The sequence below is a fragment of the Chenopodium quinoa genome, unplaced genomic scaffold, assembly GCF_001683475.1.
Source record: "Chenopodium quinoa cultivar QQ74 unplaced genomic scaffold, ASM168347v1, whole genome shotgun sequence".
NCBI classification, from domain to species: Eukaryota; Viridiplantae; Streptophyta; class Magnoliopsida; order Caryophyllales; family Amaranthaceae; genus Chenopodium; species Chenopodium quinoa.
In genome coordinates, this window is record NW_018745162.1 from 2,465 (window position 1) to 20,260 (window position 17,796).

The 17,796-nt window shown below is 42.6% G+C and overlaps 1 protein-coding gene across 1 annotated transcript; it reads left to right on the plus strand.

The window, feature by feature from the left end:
- Positions 1-2,472: 2,472 nt before the first annotated feature.
- LOC110710127 lies at positions 2,473-11,954 on the plus strand. The gene is made up of 5 exons (XM_021888380.1): positions 2,473-3,379; positions 4,133-4,836; positions 4,927-6,817; positions 9,135-9,631; positions 11,880-11,954. Exons 1-5 carry the CDS (start codon positions 2,473-2,475, stop codon positions 11,952-11,954), a joined length of 4,074 nt encoding a protein of 1,357 aa, XP_021744072.1.
- Positions 11,955-17,796: the final 5,842 nt, after the last annotated feature.

Sequence of the window (17,796 nt, forward strand, 5' to 3'; positions counted from 1 at the left end):
TTCAATTAGCATCGTTGAACGCATTTGACAGTCATTTGATTCAAAAAGCTTTGTTTGAATTACCTAGACTTTCACTTGATTCAATTAGCTTTTTTTGAATGCATTTAACTTTCATTTGATTTAAAAAGCTTTGTTTAAATGTAATTTACTTTCACTTGATTTAATTACTTTTTTTTAATTGCATTTGACTTTCAGTTGATTCAAAAAGATTTGTTTGAATGTGCTTGACTTTCATATGATTCAATTAGCATCGTTGAACGGATTTGACAATCATTTGATTCAAGCTTTGTTTGACTTTGACTTGATTTAAATCGCTATTGTGAATGCATTTGAATTTCATTTGATTGAAAAAGCTTTGTTTGAATGTGTTTGATTTTCATTTGATTAAATTAGCTTTGTTTGAATGTGATTGACTTTCATTTGAATCAATTAGCTTTGTTTAATGCATTTGACTTTCATTTAATTCAAAAAGCTTTGTTTGAATGTGTTTGATAACTTGCTATTTTATGCGGTTTTAGGGCGTATTTGAACCTAGTTTACCTGAACAAATTTGTGTTTTGGTTCACTTTTACCCTATTATTATGCAATTTTTGTGTATCCTATGCTTCACGGGTTGTTAGTGTTTTTGTTGAGATTTTAGGTCCGAAGACGACCAAATGAAGCCCATGGTTACCAAACCGAGGTTAGAAGCAAGGAAATGATGGAAAGAATCCAAGTACAAGAGCATCGTAGAAGAAAACACGAAGAAAAGGGCCTAGAAGACCCTGCACGGCCGTGCAAGATGTTGCACGTCCGTGCAGGAGTGCAGACCTGAACCCATCTTTCTGCCAAGGCCTGCACGGACGTGCCAAATATTGCACGTCCGTGCAGATGATGCAGCACGGACGTGCTTCCGTGATTATGAGGCAGCACGAACGTGCCAAATATTGCACGTTCGTGCAGATGATGCAGCACGGACGTGCCAAAGGTGCACGCCCGTGTTGCAGCAGGTCGTCTTAAACTGAGTTTCTGCCTTGGTCTGCACGGACGTGCCAACTTCAGCACGTCCGTGCAGGCCTACAGTTTACCCGTTTCTTGTTTTCTCCGTCCTCTTATTTTAGGGGGTAGTATAAATAGCCCCTTTGGACCATTTTAAAAGGGGTTCCCAATTTTTTTCAGATTTTCATACTCCTCTTAGTTTGAAACACAAAAATCCTCAAATTAGCATAGATTTTAGTTCTTGTTTTGAAGGTTTTCAATCCAATCATTGTAGAAGACAAGTTCCACCATTGTTAGTCAATTATTGAAGCTTCTAGTAATTTTTCTTACTCTTTCTTTCTCTCTTCTATCTTTAATTCTTGCTTTTTATTAATTGTTTGGTTGTTCTTTGCATGTTTAATTGTTAGATTCTACTTAATTCTTAGTTTTAATTTGTTCATGAATTCCTTGAAATCTTTAATTGCTTTAACTTCCATGGATTGTGAGTAGTCTAATTTCTAGTGTTTGGGTGAACCCTCAATGTAATCACCAACACTTGTTGCAAGTACTAATTTGTTAATTGTGGGGTGTTAATTAGTTGAGTTTAAGAGGTTTCATTGTTAATTCTTGTAATTGGCCATTGCTTGAATTATTTATCTAGCTTCCTCAACGAAGGATCGAGAGATGAACTTGAGGAAGCTCCCTTATGCTTGATTGACTTGATTTGCCATGAGAATAGGAATTTCTAGTCAAGGGAATTTGCATGTTATCGTGAGGATGTTTTAACACTTGTTTCTTGCCCATAATCACGAGAGTAGGTTATGGTTTTGATGTCAAGTAATCCCTCTAGCTTGAGAGAGTAGTTGGGTGCATTTGATAACTTCCCCTAATTTATCCCCTAAATCACCATTTCTATGCATGCTACTTGTGGTCCGTGATGAAGTTGAGTGGTGTAACCCATGCCCTAGGCCTTCTTAATATTGTTAATCACCTCTTAGAATTAGTTGATTTGAATTAGAATAGTGTGACGTAATACCAACTTAAAACCCCCGACTTAATCTAGCTTGTTTAAACAATAACATTTGGTGGTTGATTCAACGCCTCTCATGGGTTCGACCCTTTCTTGCCCTTGCTATTAGTTTAGTAGGATCGAGTTAGGTCTTATTTCTTGATAGGTTGACGACGTCCTATCAAGTTTTGGCGCCGTTGCCGGGGAGGCAAAGTCACATTGAATAAGTTATTGTTGAATGAGTCTAGATTTGTGTATATGTATATAATCTTCTTATTTTGTTTTTGTTTAAGCGTGTTTACTTTGTCATAGTCATTGCTAACGTTTTCCTTAGCTTTGTTTGACTGTGCATGACACGGAGGAGTAAGCAATCACCGCTTATCCCCGTAGATCCGGAGTTAAATAGAACTTTGAGGAACGTAAGAAGGCTCCTACAAGGCACGCCAGATTTTTCTCTAGCTTATACGGATTCCGAGTCGGAGGATAATCTTGACAACGAGCAAGAGATGGCCAACCCACCGCCTCCTCCACTTCTACAAGACTATGACCACCCCGATGCATTCCAACTTCGGAGTGGCATACTTCTTCCCACCACCAATGCAAACAACTATGAGTTCTCTCCTCAACTCATAAGGATGATCCAAAGTGAACAGTTCGGGGGGAGTGCAAATGAGTGCCCTCTAGCTCATTTAGACAACTTCCTTGAGTTGTGCACTACCATCAAGCAAAACAACCTCACGGAGGAATTCATTTGGATGCATATGTTTTGGTTCTCTCTTAAGGACAAGGCTAAGTGTTGGTTGAGGTCCGTGAAAGAAGGATCCTTAACAACATGGGAAGAGGTTACCAAAGCATTTCTTGGGAAGTTTTGTCCGCCCGAAAAGACCGCGGAATTGAGAAGGAAGATTACAAGCTTCACTCAAGAGGATGATGAAACCTTAGGTGAAGCATGGGAAAGATTCAAGGATCTAAAGAGGAAGTGTCCACACCATGGGTTGCCTTTATGGATGATTATTCAAAGCTTCTACGACGGTCTCACTCCTACCTCAAGGGCCAATCTTGACAACGGAGCCGGTGGTAGTCTTAAAAAGCTACCGGTGGAAGAAGCCGAGAATATGATTGAAGAAGTTGCAAGGCATTACGCCTATAGATATGATAGAAGAGAAAGTCAACCGAAGAAGAAAGGTATGCATGAGTTGAGTGCAATAGATCTCATTGCCTCAAAGTTTGATATGCTAGCTCACAAGCTAGACCAAGCAACCTCCTCAAGCGGTACCTCCTCTTCACAACCACAACCACAAGTCATGTCTTGTGAGACTTGTGGGGGTAATGATCACATGGCTTCATATTGCAATGCTACTAATGAGCAAGTTGCGGCCGTGAACCAAAGAAATGAGCAACCTTTCAATCAAGGTTGGAGGCAACAAAACCAAGGGTGGAGACAACCCAATCAAAACCAACAATCCAACTACAACAACCCTCCTCAAAACATCTACAACCAAAATCAACAAAATCACCAAGCCCCATACCGCCATCCAAACCAACAAAGACATCAATTCAACCAACAACCTCCTCCACCCCAAAATACTTCCCTTGAGGCCGCTCTTGAGTCTTTCATAAATCAACAAGGGAAGAGCAATGCAGAAATGAGCTCCAACATCCAACAACTTCAAGCGCACAACAAAATAATTGAGAATCAACTAGCTCAAATTGCACAACAAGTTGGGAGTTCTACCTCCAATGCTAGTGGTCAATTTCCAATCTCAACGGTTGTGAACCCGAAGGAGCATGTCAAGGCTATCACATTGAGGTCCGGGAGAGGGTATGAAGGTCCGGTAATGAGTGAAGATGTGCCACAAAAGAGAGATGAGGGTGTGGAGGTGAGAAGTGAGAATGATGTTGAAAATGAGGTGGTAGAAGTTGAGAGAAAAGAAAAAGAAAAGAGTGTTGAGGGAGACACAAAGAAAGGAGAGGGAGTTGAAGTTGAAGTGGAGAAACCCCCAATGAGAGTCTACAAGCCACCTATTCCTTTCCCTCATAGGTTGGTAGAGAAAAAATTGAATGAGAAGTTTTCAAAGTTCCTTGAGGTCATGAGAGGGCTCCAAGTGAACATTCCCTTTCTTCATGCTATGTCACAAATGCCTACATATGCGAAATTTTTAAAAGATCTCTTGTCCAACAAAAGTAGGCTTGAAGAGAGTGCAACCATCTCCCTTCCAATGGAGGTGAGCGCAATCATTCAAAACAACCTTCCCCGAAAGCTTGGTGACCCGGGTAGCTATGCAAATCCGGTGAAGATTGGAGATATGGAAGCCATGGATGCTCTTTGTGATCTTGGGGCAAGTGTAAGCTTGATGCCCTTCTCAATTGCGAAAAATTTAAAAGTTGGTGAGATGAAGCCAACAAGAATCTCAATACAATTAGCCGATCGTTCGGTTAGGTTACCAATGGGAATACTTGAAGATGTACCGGTACAAGTGGGAAGAGTTTTTGTACCTTGTAACTTTGTGGTGATGGAAATGGAGGAGGACAACAAGGTTCCTCTCATTTTGGGAAGGCCGTTCTTGAACACGGCGGGAGTGGTAATTGATATGAAACAAGGCAAGCTAACATTGAATGTGGGAGATGAGAAAATTTCTTTCTCATTCTCGCAAGCCATGAGGAAGCCTATGTATGAGGATATCAATAGAATCGATACTCTTGACCGAGAAGTGGAGGAATTGAAGATGATGAACAATAGCAAAGATACTCTACAAGCGATCCTCACGGAAAGTTTGTACAATGATGATGATGAAGCTAAGGGGTACAAGTTGTTGCTAGACCAACCCCTACATGGCAAGGCAAGGGAGTTTGAAGCACTTAAGGTGGAGGTAAAAGAAGAGAGGTCTACGCCTCCTCCTAAGGTTGAACTTAAACCCCTTCCCCCTTCACTTAAATACGTTTTTCTTGATGATAATGAGACTTATCCCGTTATTGTCAATACCAACCTTGATGACACTTCCCTTGAGAAACTCCTAGTTGTGTTGAGGGAGTATAGGAGTGTCATTGGGTATGCCATTGATGACATTAAGGGGATAAGTCCCACGATATGCATGCACAAGATTTTGCTTGATAATGATCATGACTCCTCAATTGAGCACCAAAGAAGGCTCAACCCCAACATGAAAGAAGTTGTTAAAAAAGAGGTTTTGAAACTTCATGAAGCGGGCATAATCTACCCTATCTCCGATAGCAAGTGGTTTAGCCCGGTTCAAGTTGTTCCAAAAAAAGGGGGCATGACCATTATCAAGAACGATAAGGGTGAGACCATTTCTACAAGGTCGGTCACCGGGTGGAGAATGTGCATAGACTATCGAAAATTGAACATATCCACTCGGAAGGACCACTTCCCTCTCCCCTTTATCGATCAAATCTTGGAAAGGTTGGCATCACATAGTCACTATTGCTTCTTGGATGGGTATTCGGGATTCCTCCAAATCCCTATCCTACCCGAGGATCAAGAGAAGACTACATTCACATGCCCTTTTGGCACCTTTGCTTATCGAAGGATGCCATTTGGATTATGTAATGCACCTTCTACATTTCAAAGGTGTATGATGTCTATCTTTTCCGACATGCTTGAATCATCAATCGAGGTATTTATGGATGACTTTTCTGTTTGCGGTTCATCTTTTGACACTTGCCTAAGTAATTTGATTAAAGTGTTAAAAAGATGTCAAGAGGTGAACCTTGTTCTTAATTGGGAAAAATGTCATTTCATGGTTGAAGAGGGTATTGTGTTGGGACATGTTGTTTCTAGTAGGGGCATTGAGGTTGATCGTGCCAAAATTGAGGTTATTGAGCGCCTCCCTCCCCCCACTAATGTGAACGGTATAAGGAGTTTTCTTGGACACGCGGGTTTTTACCGCCGGTTCATTAAAGATTTTTCCAAAATCGCTAAGCCGCCCACTCAATTGTTGGTAAAGGATGCCCCTTTTGTGTTTTCTAATGATTGTTTGCTAGCCTTTGATAGGTTGAAGGAAGCTTTGATCACGGCTCCCATCATTCAACCACCGAATTGGGAGCTCCCTTTTGAACTCATGTGTGATGCTTCGGACTATGCCGTTGGATCTGTGCTTGGGCAAAGGAAGGATAAAAAGCTCCATGCCATCTATTACACTAGCAAAACTCTTGATGAAGCACAAAGAAACTACACAACGACTGAAAAAGAGCTCCTAGCCATCGTCCATGCTATCGAAAAGTTTAGGTCTTACTTGGTGGGCTCCAAAGTTATAGTCTTCACCGACCATGCGGCTTTGAAGTACTTGCTGTCCAAGAAGGACGCTAAACCAAGGTTGATTAGGTGGGTCTTGCTCTTACAAGACTACGATATAGAAATTCGGGACAAGAAGGGTGCCGAGAATGTAGTAGCCGATCATCTCTCACGGCTACCGATCGTAGAAGGTGAAATTGAAGCTTTTCCAATTGATGATTCATTCCCGGATGATCAATTATTCGCAATCATTCAAGCCCCGGCCCCATGGTTTGCGGATATTGCAAATTACTTGGCTTGCTCCATCCTTCCTCCCGACCTCACCTATCAACAAAAGCGGAAGTTCCTCCATGATGTCCGCCAATACTTTTGGGATGACCCCTTGCTCTTCAAACAAGGTGTTGATGGTCTTTTTAGAAGGTGTGTCCCCGACGATGAAATTCATGAAGTTATCACAATGTGTCACTCCTCACCTTGTGGAGTACATATGAGTGCTAACAAGACATTGGCGAGAATATTGCAATGCGGTTTCTATTGGCCCTCTATGTTCAAGGACGTGTGGGGAGTTGTTAAAGCTTGTGACCGGTGTCAAAGGACCGGTAATTTGTCAAGAAAGAATGAAATGCCTTTGAATAACATTTTAGAGCTGGAAATTTTCGATGTGTGGGGAATAGATTTTATGGGACCTTTCTCATCCTCTTTTGGGAACAAATACATTTTGGTGGCCGTCGACTATGTATCAAAGTGGGTTGAAGCGGTTGCATCTCCTACAAATGATGCTAAGGTAGTGGTCAAGTTGTTCAAGAAAGTCATTTTCCCTAGGTTTGGTGTGCCACGTGCCGTAATAAGTGATGGAGGATCGCACTTTGCAAAGCGATCTTTCAAGGCTCTCCTTGAAAAATACGGAGTGAGGCACAAGGTGTCATTGGCTTACCACCCTCAAACAAGTGGTCAAGCTGAAATTTCAAATAGGGAGATTAAGTTGATACTAGAGAAGACGGTGAATAGGTCAAGGAAGGATTGGTCATCAAGGTTGGATGATGCTCTATGGGCCTACCGCACCGCCTTCAAGACTCCTATTGGCACCACCCCTTACAAGCTCGTTTATGGGAAATCATGCCATCTACCGGTGGAACTGGAACATCGTGCGCACTGGGCTATCAAAACCTTGAATTTTGATATCCAATCCGCTGGAGAAAAGAGGATGCTTGACCTCCATGCCTTGGAAGAGTTGAGGTTAGATGCATATGAGAGTGCAAAGATCTACAAGGAGAAGACCAAAGCATGGCACGACAAGCACATCAACAAGAGAGAGTTCAAGGAGGGTGACAAGGTCTTGCTATTTAACTCCCGGTTGAAGTTGTTTCCGGGAAAGCTAAAATCAAGATGGAGTGGCCCTTTCACCATTACAAAGGTATTCCCATATGGCGCCATTGAGATTTCCAACGACAAAGGGGAGAGTAAACGTGCCTGCCAATCAGCACGGACGTGCTGAAAATGGCACGTCCGTGTTTAGGAAGGCAGAAAGTTGAGAAGTATTCTGCCAAGTTAAGCACGTCCGTGCGAGATACAGTACGTCCGTGCCAAAAGCAGCACGTCCGTGCTGAAAATGGCACGTCCGTGTTAAGGAAGGCAGAAAGTTGAGAAGTATTCTGCCAAGTTAAGCACGTCCGTGCAAGATACAGCACGTCCGTGCCAAAAGCAGCACGTCCGTGCCGATAATGGCACGTCCGTGCTTTTACAGGCAGAAAGTTAAGCACGTTCTGACTTGAGCTGCACGTCCGTGCCAATGCTGCACGTCCGTGCATACCAAGTATTTAAGGCCGAAACTGCTCGAAAAAAAAAAAGAGAAAAAAAGCCGCAATTTTTTTTGTTCTTCCTCTTAAACCCACGGTTCTCCTCCTTCTCTCTAACCCCTCTTACTCCTCCTCTCAACCCTCAAACACTCAAATTCTCACCCAAAATTCAACATTTCCCACCATAATCAACACTCCTTTTCAATAAAAACGCAAAATACTACTCCTTTCTCCAATCTTCAACCCAAAAATCACCCATTAACCGAAACCCTAAGAAGAAAAAAATCAATTTGGGGGTTTTCTTTTGGATTGAAATTTTAACAATTGGTTGAAGGAAAAGGTTCAAGCAAGGGAAAGGAAGGCTAGGAAGGTTCATTTGCGGGTTTTACACCCACGTTAAGCTCGGTATAATCGTTCCTTCCACTTACTATTTCCATACTTGAAACTTGTTGTTTTGTGCTTATTTTTGCTTGCAATCTTGGTTGAATTGATAGTTTTTGAGTATTTGTGCTTTTATGTAAAGCATTATGGGTTTAATTGAATATTGTGAGGATTAATTGTTTAGGTTTTGTGAGTTTTTGTGATTGTGTGGATTATTCTTTGTGGTGTCCTTGGGTGTGGCTAAGTCTTGGGTTGTTGACCTTAAAATTACTTGGTGAATTGGTTTAGTGTCTTGATCTCTTTGTGTGGCGGGTTTAGTCATTCTAAATAAAACAAAATAAAAACAACCATGCCAAGAAGAAACCAATCCCGAAACACCTCTTCCCTTAGATTTAGGAACCCATCGCCTCCTCCTCCCGTTGATCCACCGCAAGTGGACACAATGGGAATAGTTTTCGCTGACCAGGCCTTTTCGGCCAATTTCCTTAAAATCAGTAGGAGGCGGGTCAAGCCCACCAAATTCTATGATAGTGAGGTGGCGGACGCCTTAGGGGTAGGAGCTGACATTACAATGTTATTCGAGGGAGCCGACCTAGGTTCTTGGCTAGAGTTACATGCCTTAACCTATAGGAGACTGACCCTAGAATTCCTCTCCTCCCTTTGTGTGCACCGTGACACCACAAGATCCCCCCGTTACATGACCTTCCAGCTCATGAATGCCAACATAGAATGTCCGTAGCGAGAGTTAACCAAGCTTTTGGGTGGCCTGTTTCTGGAACTATGGGGCCTAAGGATAGGCAACCCCGTAACTATATGGCGGGTGAATTTTGGAGAAAAATCACAGGGCTGTTTGGGTATAACCCTAGAACTGATAAGGCCACAGCCATTATTCACCCTGCCTTTAGGATCGCCCAGCGTACCATAGCGAACACAGTTTTTGCTAGGGGAGACAGTTCAGGGGTCGTGTCTACTCGAGAGCTTTACTTTCTATGGCATCTGAGTGAGGGTAGTACAAGTTTAAATGTGGGGTCTTGGTTTATGGACCACCTAGAAGATGTTGCCACAGGATCAGGCAACATCACCATAGGTGGTATGATTACTATAATTGCTGCTGCTCTTAACCTTGATTTTGCAGAAGAGCAGGTTGTTCCAGGTCTAACACAGTTGGATATGCAGTCGCTGAGAGCCATGAAATGGCTCACGGATGTAGAGGGGAACCACCCCTATTTGTGGTTGGTGAGTAGGCGCCCCTATGCCTACTTACCCGACCCTGAGGCCACCGCCATCTATAACCAGGCGAACTGGATCTTTGAGAGGGACTTCCTTGGGCTCCCGGTCAAGAGGGAGAGGAACAAGGGCAAGAGCAGCAAGAGCAACAACAACAGCATCAACAACAACAGCATCAACAACAACAACATCATCAACAACAACAATTTCAGCAACAACCAGAATTTCACCAGCAGTACGAGTTCCAACAAGGGTACCAAGAGGGGTACCAAGGTCAGGGCATGGGTGAAGGCAACCCATTCCTCACCTTCGAGCAGCAGATGGCTAATATGAATGCGAACTTCGCCCGCATGACTTCCGAGTTTGAGACCATGAGGAAGTCAAATGAAGACTTGAGGACTTCTTTCGACGGAATGAGGTCAAGCTTTGAGGGTCTTCGAACGGAATTGGGCGACTTCCGCAATGTATATAAGCATCTCTACCCGGGGGTTCGAGCTCCCAAGGGGGCCCGAACCAATGAGTTAGTATCTCCTTCCCCTACTCTTTGTGCTTATATTGTTTCAACATTGGGGACAATGTTTATGATAGCTTGGGGGGGAGTATTTTCTCATTTACCATTGGTTCATGCTGGGTTCTCGTACGTATATGTTGATTTGCATGCCCCTATTCCCATTTCCCTAACATCCAAACCCTTTGAATCCAAATTGCTTCCTTTGAAATCCAAATCCCTTACATTGTGAATACTTCTCCTATCCCTTATTTAGATGTATAGTTATTTTATGCCTAGTTTAGCCTGGTTTCTAAAAAAAAAAAAGAAAAAAGAGAGAAAAAAATGAAAAAAAAGATAAATATAGCCCAAGTCAACTCATCGGGATGTGATTCAAAAGCAAGGCAAGTGAACAACATTCAAAAATCAACATCACAATAATGTACACATGAGTTAGAGACCAAGAAGGATGCTGAACAAGATTGCAATGGAACACTTCCTTAGGCTTTTTACTAGTTCATTAAAGCACATTTTCTCATTCCTAAGTCATAGCACATTTTTATTTTCGGTTATAAAATAGTGAAATACAAGTCCACCTCCACAAAAAAAAAAATTGTGCCTTTTTTTCACTTTTTTTTTTCGAGCAGTTTCGGCCTTAAATACTTGGTATGCACGGACGTGCAGCATTGGCACGGACGTGCAGCTCAAGTCAGAACGTGCAGCTCAAGTCAGAACGTGCTTAACTTTCTGCCTGTAAAAGCACGGACGTTCCATTATCGGCACGGACGTGCTACTTTTGGCACGGACGTGCTGTATCTTGCACGGACGTGCTGTATCTTGCACGGACGTGCTTAACTTGGCAGAATACTTCTCAACTTTCTGCCTTCCTAAACACGGACGTGCCATTTTCAGCACGGACGTGCTGCTTTTGGCACGGACGTGCTGTATCTTGCACGGACGTGCTTAACTTGGCAGAATACTTCTCAACTTTCTGCCTTCCTAAACACGGACGTGCCATTTTCAGCACGTCCGTGCTGATTGGAAGGCACGTTTACTCTCCCCTTTTTTTTTTTTTTTTTTTTTTAGAAAAATTACTAAAATACTCGGGTTGCCTCCCGGAAGCGCTTCTTTATTGTCACTAGCTTGACCATATTACGTTTTTCAATCACGAGGGATATCAAATTCATCTAAATGAACTACCTTTGTTTTCTTCTTGCACGAAACCATCGAAGTATGCTTTCAACCTTTGGCCATTAACTTTGAATGGTTCACCTTTGTCATTGGAAATCTCAATGGCGCCATATGGGAATACCTTTGTAATGGTGAAAGGGCCACTCCATCTTGATTTTAGCTTTCCCGGAAACAACTTCAACCGGGAGTTAAATAGCAAGACCTTGTCACCCTCCTTGAACTCTCTCTTGTTGATGTGCTTGTCGTGCCATGCTTTGGTCTTCTCCTTGTAGATCTTTGCACTCTCATATGCATCTAACCTCAACTCTTCCAAGGCATGGAGGTCAAGCATCCTCTTTTCTCCGGCGGATTGGATATCAAAATTCAAGGTTTTGATAGCCCAGTGCGCACGATGTTCCAGTTCCACCGGTAGATGGCATGATTTCCCATAAACGAGCTTGTAAGGGGTGGTGCCAATAGGAGTCTTGAAGGCGGTGCGGTAGGCCCATAGAGCATCATCCAACCTTGATGAACAATCCTTCCTTGACCTATTCACCGTCTTCTCTAGTATCAACTTAATCTCCCTATTTGAAATTTCAGCTTGACCACTTGTTTGAGGGTGGTAAGCCAATGACACCTTGTGCCTCACTCCGTATTTTTCAAGGAGAGCCTTGAAAGATCGCTTTGCAAAGTGCGATCCTCCATCACTTATTACGGCACGTGGCACACCAAACCTAGGGAAAATGACTTTCTTGAACAACTTGACCACTACCTTAGCATCATTTGTAGGAGATGCAACCGCTTCAACCCACTTTGATACATAGTCGACGGCCACCAAAATGTATTTGTTCCCAAAAGAGGATGGGAAAGGTCCCATAAAATCTATTCCCCACACATCGAAAATTTCCAGCTCTAAAATGTTATTCAAAGGCATTTCATTCTTTCTTGACAAATTACCGGTCCTTTGACACCGGTCACAAGCTTTAACAACTCCCCATACGTCCTTGAACATAGAGGGCCAATAGAAACCGCATTGCAATATTCTCGCCAATGTCTTGTTAGCACTCATATGTCCTCCACAAGGTGAGGAGTGACACATTGTGATAACTTCATGAATTTCATCGTCGGGGACACACCTTCTAAAAAGACCATCAACACCTTGTTTGAAGAGCAAGGGGTCATCCCAAAAGTATTGGCGGACATCATGGAGGAACTTCCGCTTTTGTTGATAGGTGAGGTCGGGAGGAAGGATGGAGCAAGCCAAGTAATTTGCAATATCCGCAAACCATGGGGCCGGGGCTTGAATGATTGCGAATAATTGATCATCCGGGAATGAATCATCGATTGGCAAAGCTTCAATTTCACCTTCTACGATCGGTAGCTGTGAGAGATGATCGGCTACTACATTCTCGGCACCCTTCTTGTCCCGAATTTCTATATCGTAGTCTTGTAAGAGCAAGACCCACCTAATCAACCTTGGTTTAGCGTCCTTCTTGGACAGCAAGTACTTCAAAGCCGCATGGTCGGTGAAGACTATAACTTTGGAGCCCACCAAGTAAGACCTAAACTTTTCGATAGCATGGACGATGGCTAGGAGCTCTTTTTCAGTCGTTGTGTAGTTTCTTTGTGCTTCATCAAGAGTTTTGCTAGTGTAATAGATGGCATGGAGCTTTTTATCCTTCCTTTGCCCAAGCACAGATCCAACGGCATAGTCCGAAGCATCACACATGAGTTCAAAAGGGAGCTCCCAATTCGGTGGTTGAATGATGGGAGCCGTGATCAAAGCTTCCTTCAACCTATCAAAGGCTAGCAAACAATCATTAGAAAACACAAAAGGGGCATCCTTTACCAACAATTGAGTGGGCGGCTTAGCGATTTTGGAAAAATCTTTAATGAACCGGCGGTAAAAAACCCGCGTGTCCAAGAAAACTCCTTATACCGTTCACATTAGTGGGGGGAGGGAGGCGCTCAATAACCTCAATTTTGGCACGATCAACCTCAATGCCCCTACTAGAAACAACATGTCCCAACACAATACCCTCTTCAACCATGAAATGACATTTTTCCCAATTAAGAACAAGGTTCACCTCTTGACATCTTTTTAACACTTTAATCAAATTACTTAGGCAAGTGTCAAAAGATGAACCGCAAACAGAAAAGTCATCCATAAATACCTCGATTGATGATTCAAGCATGTCGGAAAAGATAGACATCATACACCTTTGAAATGTAGAAGGTGCATTACATAATCCAAATGGCATCCTTCGATAAGCAAAGGTGCCAAAAGGGCATGTGAATGTAGTCTTCTCTTGATCCTCGGGTAGGATAGGGATTTGGAGGAATCCCGAATACCCATCCAAGAAGCAATAGTGACTATGTGATGCCAACCTTTCCAAGATTTGATCGATAAAGGGGAGAGGGAAGTGGTCTTCCGAGTGGATATGTTCAATTTTCGATAGTCTATGCACATTCTCCACCCGGTGACCGACCTTGTAGAAATGGTCTCACCCTTATCGTTCTTGATAATGGTCATGCCCCTTTTTTTGGAACAACTTGAACCGGGCTAACCCACTTGCTATCGGAGATAGGGTAGATTATGCCCGCTTCATGAAGTTTCAAAACCTCTTTTTTAACAACTTCTTTCATGTTGGGGTTGAGCCTTCTTTGGTGCTCAATTGAGGAGTCATGATCATTATCAAGCAAAATCTTGTGCATGCATATCGTGGGACTTATCCCCTTAATGTCATCAATGGCATACCCAATGACACTCCTATACTCCCTCAACACAACTAGGAGTTTCTCAAGGGAAGTGTCATCAAGGTTGGTATTGACAATAACGGGATAAGTCTCATTATCATCAAGAAAAACGTATTTAAGTGAAGGGGGAAGGGGTTTAAGTTCAACCTTAGGAGGAGGCGTAGACCTCTCTTCTTTTACCTCCACCTTAAGTGCTTCAAACTCCCTTGCCTTGCCATGTAGGGGTTGGTCTAGCAACAACTTGTACCCCTTAGCTTCATCATCATCATTGTACAAACTTTCCGTGAGGATCGCTTGTAGAGTATCTTTGCTATTGTTCATCATCTTCAATTCCTCCACTTCTCGGTCAAGAGTATCGATTCTATTGATATCCTCATACATAGGCTTCCTCATGGCTTGCGAGAATGAGAAAGAAATTTTCTCATCTCCCACATTCAATGTTAGCTTGCCTTGTTTCATATCAATTACCACTCCCGCCGTGTTCAAGAACGGCCTTCCCAAAATGAGAGGAACCTTGTTGTCCTCCTCCATTTCCATCACCACAAAGTTACAAGGTACAAAAACTCTTCCCACTTGTACCGGTACATCTTCAAGTATTCCCATTGGTAACCTAACCGAACGATCGGCTAATTGTATTGAGATTCTTGTTGGCTTCATCTCACCAACTTTTAAATTTTTCGCAATTGAGAAGGGCATCAAGCTTACACTTGCCCCAAGATCACAAAGAGCATCCATGGCTTCCATATCTCCAATCTTCACCGGATTTGCATAGCTACCCGGGTCACCAAGCTTTCGGGGAAGGTTGTTTTGAATGATTGCGCTCACCTCCATTGGAAGGGAGATGGTTGCACTCTCTTCAAGCCTACTTTTGTTGGACAAGAGATCTTTTAAAAATTTCGCATATGTAGGCATTTGTGACATAGCATGAAGAAAGGGAATGTTCACTTGGAGCCCTCTCATGACCTCAAGGAACTTTGAAAACTTCTCATTCAATTTTTTCTCTACCAACCTATGAGGGAAAGGAATAGGTGGCTTGTAGACTCTCATTGGGGGTTTCTCCACTTCAACTTCAACTCCCTCTCCTTTCTTTGTGTCTCCCTCAACACTCTTTTCTTTTTCTTTTCTCTCAACTTCTACCACCTCATTTTCAACATCATTCTCACTTCTCACCTCCACACCCTCATCTCTCTTTTGTGGCACATCTTCACTCATTACCGGACCTTCATACCCTCTCCCGGACCTCAATGTGATAGCCTTGACATGCTCCTTCGGGTTCACAACCGTTGAGATTGGAAATTGACCACTAGCATTGGAGGTAGAACTCCCAACTTGTTGTGCAATTTGAGCTAGTTGATTCTCAATTATTTTGTTGTGCGCTTGAAGTTGTTGGATGTTGGAGCTCATTTCTGCATTGCTCTTCCCTTGTTGATTTATGAAAGACTCAAGAGCGGCCTCAAGGGAAGTATTTTGGGGTGGAGGAGGTTGTTGGTTGAATTGATGTCTTTGTTGGTTTGGATGGCGGTATGGGGCTTGGTGATTTTGTTGATTTTGGTTGTAGATGTTTTGAGGAGGGTTGTTGTAGTTGGATTGTTGGTTTTGATTGGGTTGTCTCCACCCTTGGTTTTTGTTGCCTCCAACCTTGATTGAAAGGTTGCTCATTTCTTTGGTTCACGGCCGCAACTTGCTCATTAGTAGCATTGCAATATGAAGCCATGTGATCATTACCCCCACAAGTCTCACAAGACATGACTTGTGGTTGTGGTTGTGAAGAGGAGGTACCGCTTGAGGAGGTTGCTTGGTCTAGCTTGTGAGCTAGCATATCAAACTTTGAGGCAATGAGATCTATTGCACTCAACTCATGCATACCTTTCTTCTTCGGTTGACTTTCTCTTCTATCATATCTATAGGCGTAATGCCTTGCAACTTCTTCAATCATATTCTCGGCTTCTTCCACCGGTAGCTTTTTAAGACTACCACCGGCTCCGTTGTCAAGATTGGCCCTTGAGGTAGGAGTGAGACCGTCGTAGAAGCTTTGAATAATCATCCATAAAGGCAACCCATGGTGTGGACACTTCCTCTTTAGATCCTTGAATCTTTCCCATGCTTCACCTAAGGTTTCATCATCCTCTTGAGTGAAGCTTGTAATCTTCCTTCTCAATTCCGCGGTCTTTTCGGGCGGACAAAACTTCCCAAGAAATGCTTTGGTAACCTCTTCCCATGTTGTTAAGGATCCTTCTTTCACGGACCTCAACCAACACTTAGCCTTGTCCTTAAGAGAGAACCAAAACATATGCATCCAAATGAATTCCTCCGTGAGGTTTTTTTGCTTGATGGTAGTGCACAACTCAAGGAAGTTGTCTAAATGAGCTATAGGGCACTCATTTGCACTCCCCCCGAACTGTTCACTTTGGATCATCCTTATGAGTTGAGGAGTGAACTCATAGTTGTTTGCATTGGTGGTGGGAAGAAGTATGCCACTCCGAAGTTGGAATGCATCGGGGTGGTCATAGTCTTGTAGAAGTGGAGGAGGCGCTGGGTTGGCCATCTCTTGCTCGTTGTCAAGATTATCCTCCGACTCGGAATCCGTATAAGCTAGAGAAAAATCCGGCGTGCCTTGTAGGAGCCATCTTACGTTCCTCAAAGTTCTATTTAACTCCGGATCTACGGGGATAAGCGGTGATTGCTTACTCCTCCGTGTCATGCACAGTCAAACAAAGCTAAGGAAAACGTTAGCAATGACTATCACAAAGTAAAACACGCTTAAACAAAAACAAAATAAGAAGATTATATACATATACACAAATCTAGACTCATTCAACAATAACTTATTCAATGTGACTTTGCCTCATCGGCAACGGCGCCAAAACTTGATAGGACGTCGTCAACCTATCAAGAAATAAGACCTAACTCGATCCTACTAAACTAGTAGCAAGGGCAAGAAAGGGTCGAAACCCATGAGAGGCGTTGAATCAACCACCAAATGTTATTGTTTAAACAAGCTAGATTAAGTCGGGGGTTTTAAGTTGGTATTACGTCACACTATTCTAATTCAAATCAACTAATTCTAAGAGGTGATTAACAATATTAAGAAGGCCTAGGGCATGGGTTACACCACTCAACTTCATCACGGACCACAAGTAGCATGCATAGAAATGGTGATTTAGGGGATAAATTAGGGGAAGTTATCAAATGCACCCAACTACTCTCTCAAGCTAGAGGGATTACTTGACATCAAAACCATAACCTACTCTCGTTTATTATGGGCAAGAAACAAGTGTTAAAACATCCTCACGATAACATGCAAATTCCCTTGACTAGAAATTCCTATTCTCATGGCAAATCAAGTCATCAAGCATAAGGGAGCTTCCTCAAGTTCATCTCTCGATCCTTCGTTGAGGAAGCTAGATAAATAATTCAAGCAATGGCCAATTACAAAAATTAACAATGAAACCTCTTAAACTCAACTAATTAACACCCCATAATTAACAAATTAGTACTTGCAACAAGTGTTGGTGATTACATTGAGGGTTCACCCAAACCCTAGAAATTAGACTATTCACAATCCATGGAAGTTAAAGCAATTAAAGATTTCAAGGAATTCATGAACAAATTAAAACTAAGAATTAAGTAGAATCTAACAATTAAACATGCAAAGAACAACCAAACAATTAATAAAAATCAAGAATTAAAGATAGAAGAGAGAAAGAAAGAGTAAGAAAAATTACTAGAAGCTTCAATAATTGACTAACAATGGTGGAAC